General features: G+C 43.0%; 1 protein-coding gene across 2 annotated transcripts in view; it reads right to left on the bottom strand.

Moving 5' to 3' along the window:
* Window positions 1-6,221, bottom strand: part of trpc7b (transient receptor potential cation channel, subfamily C, member 7b) — a 67,760-nt gene extending 61,539 nt beyond the window's left edge. For both annotated transcript variants that reach the window (XM_086023612.1, XM_086023613.1), the window contains exon 1: window positions 5,718-6,221. In XM_086023612.1, coding sequence (XP_085879738.1) covers window positions 5,718-6,202 — 485 coding nt within the window. In that variant the 5' untranslated portion in view covers window positions 6,203-6,221. The remainder of the gene's footprint in view (window positions 1-5,717) is intronic.
* Window positions 6,222-6,454: the final 233 nt, after the last annotated feature.

Below are 6,454 nucleotides of genomic sequence, written 5' to 3' on the forward strand. Positions count from 1 at the left end.
GTGAATTGTAAGGTTTTGTTTGTTTGTTTGAGATAGAGCTATTGACTATGATACTCTTCAAGGAAGATTACTCAACCTGCTTTTATCTTCATTTAGTTCCACTTGGAAACATTATCAATCGTCAGTGTGTACATCTTAGCTGATGACTAAGAGTACGAACAATCCCTCTCTTCTCTTAAGAGTCAGTATGTATCATTTACAAATCCAGGTTCCCAAAAATACATACCCTGCCACAGTTTTGCTTTAGCTACAGGTGCCTCTAATCAACCAGCAGGTAAATGAGATTCCCTTAACCTTGGAATTGTTTTCCAGTATGATTTGCCGATTTTAGTTGTGTTTTAAAGTGGAAGTCAACCCAAACATTTTTTTTTTCCAGAATATGTTCTATGCAGGCCCCCTAGTTCGAATACGGCATTCTGGTTAATATTGCGTTTGTTAATATTGGATAGAACATATTCTGGAAAAAAAATATGTTTGGGTTGACTTTCCCTTTAATGAAAACTAAGATTGCTCCAGCACCTTTTGGAAAATGGTGAAAAAAAAAATGAAAAAAGTGATATTTTGCCACAGCATGTCAGACAGTGCAACTGGTTAGAGCAGGCATCCTATCTACCGAATGAGGATTTTATTGCAAACCTAGGCATCCAGGTACAAGAGTTAAGCTTCAAGTCGATGTACTGTGAAGAGCAGTACGACATTTAATGTGTCCTTTAACCAATGCATTTTCCTTCTGCCTCTATGTCATGGATGGTTGGAAAGATTGATTTCGCACACTGCAGGCTGGCTACTTCCTGCTGGTTTGGTTCCATGTACAATCAAAAGAGAAATACTAAAATAGCCACACAGAGCTGATGATGACTCGTCAAAATTGTCATCATGAGTACATCCTCCAAGAGATGTGTTCTTATTCATGCATGCAATTTTGGTTGAATGAATAAATAAAAGGGTCACTGATAGTGTAGTGGTACACATGCCCGAGTTGTGTGCGGGCAGCGTGGGATCGATTCCCGCTCAGTGGCGGTGTCTGTGTGTGCTCTGCGACTGGCTGGCGACCAGTTCGGGGTGTAGTCTGCCTTCACCCGTTGACGGCTGGGATAGGCTCCAGCATCTCCCCGCGACCCTGTATAGGATAAGCGGTTTGGAAGATGACATAAATAAATGAATAAACTACTGATACTTTGGCGTGAGGTTTCGTCCTAACTAAATGATGAACTAATAACATTTCACAAAATGACAAATTTCGGCAATATTTTGTGGAGGATTGAACTACAGAATTTAATTCACCATGTGCTCATCCTTTTCTAATTTTCCAGGCGAATAAGAAATAAATACAGTGGATATAAAAAAAACTTTTTGTGATACTAGTACTGTATGACTCAATTCAAAATTAATTTTAAATGTTTTTGAAAGGGCAAGCTTAGATAAACAACAGAAATAATTTGATTACACAAGTGTGTGCACTGACTTTTAATTGGGATGTAGTCGTGTTCAGAATTAACCAATCACATTCAAAGTCATGTAAAACGGAAATCAGCACACACGTGCCCCCATATTAAACACCAAGTTAGTTCAATTTTTTTCTAGTATTTTTTTCCTGGACTTATTTTGGGGTCGGGTGGGGTGTGTGGGGGGGATTTTAGGCTTTCTAGAAGAAGCCTAATAGATTTCTGCTTACATAACTGTTATTTTAAATTGTTTATATTTCCAATTTGGAGCATAATCCTTTTCCACATATGTGTTTGGTTTATTTTGTTATGGTTGAATAATTCCAAAATGTATGATTGGTGCTAAAACATGCACCCCATAGGTGTGATTGTGAGTGCGGATGTTTGTTTGTCTCTGTGTGCCCTGCGATTGGCTGGCAACCAATTCAGGGTGTGCCCCGCCTACTGCCCGAAGACAGCTGGGATAGGCTCCGGCACGCCCTGCGACCCTTGTGAGGACAAGCGGTATAGATAATGGATGGATGGATGGATGATGGGTGCTACTGCCCGAAGACAGCTGGGATTGGCTCCAGCACGCCCGCGACACTTGTGGGGATACGCGGATTGGATAATGGCTGGATGGATGGATGACTGGTGCAAACACCATACCTACAGTGAAGCGTGGTCTTACTGCATCATGCTTTGGGGATGTTTTTCCTTCACCTAGTACTGGTACCATCGACAAGGTGAAAGGAATTATGAAAACTAGCGATCAGTGTTAACACAAAACATTCAGAAGCCTGAATGAAAGCAAAAATATTAATAATAATAATAATAATAATAGTAATAATAATACCCCTCAATGAGCCGTCACCTTACCGTGGCGGAGGGGTTTGCGTGTCCCAATGATCCTCGGAGCTAAGTTGTCTGGGGCTTTATGCCTCTGGCAGAGACACCCATGGCAAAAAGGTCCTAGGTGAGGGACCAGACCAAGCATGGCTCAGAAGACCCTAATGATGAATAAAATATATGGACCGAGTTTTCCCTCACCCGGATGCGGGTCACCGGGGCTGGAGTCAGGCCTGGAGGCGGGGCTCGTTGGTGAGCGCCTGGTGGCCGGGCCATGGGTGCCCATGGGGCAAAGGAAACATGGGTCCCCCTTCCCATGGGCTCACCCCCTGTGGGAGGGGCCACAGGGGTCGAGTGCCTTGTGAGCTCGGCGGCGGCAGAAGGCAGGGACATTGGCTGGGGAGAGGGAAGCTGCTGAAGCTACTACCTCCACGACCCGACCTCGGATAAGCGGCAGATAATGGATGGATGGATGATAATAGTAATAATTTGAAAAGGATACTAGAACATCTAAACTTTAGTTAGTGTTAATCAGAGACACTTTCAATGGTGGCAGGTGTGTGCTGACTCAACATACGTTTGAATGTGGTTGGTTAATTCTGAACACTGCCACATCCCAGTTATGAGCGGGTGTGCACACTTGTGCAATCATATCCATCCATCCATCCATTATCTGTACCGCTTCTCCTCACAAGGGTCGCGGGGCGTGCTGGAGCCTATCCCAGCTGTCTTTGGGCAGTAGGCGGGGGACACCCTGAACTGGTTGCCAGCCAATCGCAGGGCACACAGAGACAAACATCCGCACTCACAATCACACCTAAGGGCAATTTAGAGTATCCAATCAACTTACCATGCATGTTTTTGGAATGTGGGAGGAAACCGGAGTGCCCGGAGAAAACCCACGCAGGCACGGGGAGAACATGCAAACTCCACACAGGGAGGCCGGAGCCGGGATCGAACCCACGACCTCTGAACTGTGAGGCGGACGTGCTAACCAGTCGACCACCGTGCCGCCTGCAATCATATCATTTAATTTATTTTTCCTTACCCTCAGGAAGAGATTTTTATTTTTCAGTTGAGTTGTACTGATTATATGTCACATTAATGGTGAAAACAGCTATGAATGAATGATTTAGCATCAGAAAAAAATGACATTTAAACAGGGGTGTGTATACTTTTTATATCCAGTACATGTATCTCAACGATCAAATTTAGGTATAAAGAGAAGGAGGGTATGAATACAAATCTTCAGCTTAGTGCTTGGAGTCATTCTAGTTAGTGCAAAGGCTTGATTCCAAACAATAAGTAGAAAGGTCAGGCTATTTCAATCAAATAATTCCTATCATGAAATGGATGCATGGTTTTGAAAATATGCATTTTTTTTATGCTTTTCCTTCCACCAGGTGACAATCGAGTCATTTATACTTAATTAAAGCAACTGAAAAGATTAGCCAATTTGCTTTAAACTTTAGAAAAAAAGATAGAGGTGCAATCAGTATTTAAATTATATTTTAGAGGAAAGACTGTTGAAAGAGATGCCCAGCAGACTTGCATACAGAAACGGCTCATTTTGAGGATCAAAGCTATGTTGCCCATCATGTTTCACCTGTAATGAGAAACAGGCATGTTCATTACACAGCCTACTCATTTTGAGCATCCCCAGCTCGTTTCAAATTGAGCACTGTTGTATCAAAGCTGCAGACAGGAGAAGATCAAAGAGCCAGCAGTGTGACCTGCCACTCTCAATATCTGATTGTCCTCCCTGAGTCGCCTGGACAGTATGAACACCCATTAAAGAGTCACCATTCATTTCCCATTTGTCTCATCTAGGGTGGACTCTTCCCGTGGATCATGGACACCATAGACAATCCCTGTTGATGCACTGTTTGAACATTCATGCTATAGAATCAATCTAGAGGTTGTGTGGGTAAATGCGCGGATGACTTTAAGGCTGAAGTGGAAAAAAGCAAAAGGTAAAGCCACAAATCCAATTGAACCCACGCAAGCTCCACTTCCCCACATGCATTCTGTACATAATGTGAATGCATTGCATCACATGGTCATGCTAGGTAACAGGAGGAAAGCTCATGCAATGTACAACACAATATCTGAACGAGAAAACACAGCAAATAAAAAGAGGCAAAGAGGACCAGTAACAGAGACTCATGCTGTTCAAAAAAGGGTCAAACAGCGCAGCAGGTTGGATAAGTACGTTTGATTCAAGAAGCAGCACTCGATTGATGAAATTACTGCTGTACAGAACCATCAATGGAGCAGCGGAGAGCTTTATTGCTTTACTTCTACCTCTTAAACCTCCTTTTGGAAGAGTTTATTAAATTGTTGTGATAACCTTTACACAGAAATAAAACATACAATTACAGGCCGAGGGATTAGGTACACCTTCTACATTTACTGACACGCTGGGGGAAGTCAAGTTTGTTGTTGTTGTCAGTCATGACTGGTTTGTCATGTGATGAACATTTTGCGTAGCTAATAAGATGTGCTTGAAACTGTCAACGAGGTATTAATACAGTATAAGAAAATGTTGATCAATGTTCGAGTATGAACAATGGTGTAAAATTCCACTGAGGTTGTTTCAATTTTGCTCCCCTCGCTAAATGAGGATTTACAAATACTAGAGCACCGTGGCACCAGTAAGTATAGCACCTAACACAGCTAGCTGCATGTACAAGCAAAACGTCCATGTTATGATAGAATTAATTGTTATTAGTGTAAATATTTTCTGGGGATAGGGACCAAGCCCGCCCGAAAAAATAACGAGAAGCCGCAGGCTACCCTAAAAGTGATTGTAATTGCCTAATTTAATAACTTCAACAAGTATACCACAAGTTATTGGAAGAGGCTCATAGTATTTCAAACGGTCACAAATATACTTTAAATGGAATTTTGCAATGAAAAAAAAAGTCGTGAATAGGCAAGGTTTGCCATGAATAATGAAAAATCACAAATAGGTGAATTAGCTATTGCAAAATAGAATATGCAGGTCCACTGTAATACTACAATGTAAATTATACCACTGTCATACTACAATGTAAATTATTCAAATAAATTTGAACTTTCTTTATTTTATGGTATTTTTGTTGCAAAGTATATGTTTTACAGGTGCCTATGTAATAGGGTTTTTCCAAACGGAAAAAAGTGTGATGTGAAATTAAGCATCTCATAAAAAGTGTGCCATTAGCGGTGAGCTGGATGAATAAAACTGTACGAATGTTTATCAAATATTTTTCTTCTAATCATAACAAAAATATTAATAGATGGTCCCTTTAAAAAAAAAGATGTTGGTAGCTCAATGGGCAACCATTTCTGGCTTGAACTCGCTGCATTTGCGCCTATACCGAATTGTCCAGTAAGTGTAGAACTGTCTTTTGTTGGTTATTAGAATTCTCAAACCAAAATAACAAATAAAAGTGAATTACTCACGATTGCCTGGAGTCGGAGTTCAGCTCGGTGTTCATGTGCTCATTGGCGTGGTGGTTCCCACAGTCCGGAGGCTCCGGGACTCGTTGGACTCTCTGTCCGCGGTGCTGAAGGTTCCCGTCGTTCCCGGGGCCGTGTCCTTTCCAGTGGGGCAGCGGCTCGTCGCAGTGCTCGCACACCACGTCGAGGTGCGCGTACTGGCGCGGAGAGTCCCCGGTACGGTTGCGGAACTTTGGCGGCGTATGGTGAGGGGAGTCCTTGGGGTCTCGCTTCTGCGGGGACGAGAGTAGACAGTCCGGTGAAGCCAGATAAGGCGGATCCGTGTCCTCCAGGAGCGGAGAGGTCGAGGAGAAGAGATCCAGGGGCCGCCGACAGGAAGGTGATCCTCTGGGGAGACACAAAGGCGGAGAGGGAGACGCGCAGCGTCGCTCTTTTTCTCCACCATCGCTTTCCTCCCCGTCGTCAGACATTGGCAGAGTTGTGGACATGGAAATACTTTTTCCTTAAAAAAAAAAAAAAGAAGATGAAGAAAAAAATCAAAAGAAAAGAAAGGGCGTAATTCAAGTGACGGACATTGCGCACAATGCGCAGCGTGTGCTAAAGTTTCCTCCGGACAAGTTTCATCCAAGCTGCGCGGTAACCAAGTGTCCAGCTCTCTTTACGTGAATGTGCACGCGCGCTAGAAACGAAGCGCGCGCTCGAGGCGCAAGCCCTTTCTAAAATGGAAGACATAATCAAAA

This window comes from Filicampus tigris, chromosome 2 (assembly GCF_054856515.1).
Source record: "Filicampus tigris isolate MCC_2025a chromosome 2, RoL_Ftig_1.0, whole genome shotgun sequence".
In the NCBI taxonomy this organism is placed as follows: domain Eukaryota; kingdom Metazoa; phylum Chordata; class Actinopteri; order Syngnathiformes; family Syngnathidae; genus Filicampus; species Filicampus tigris.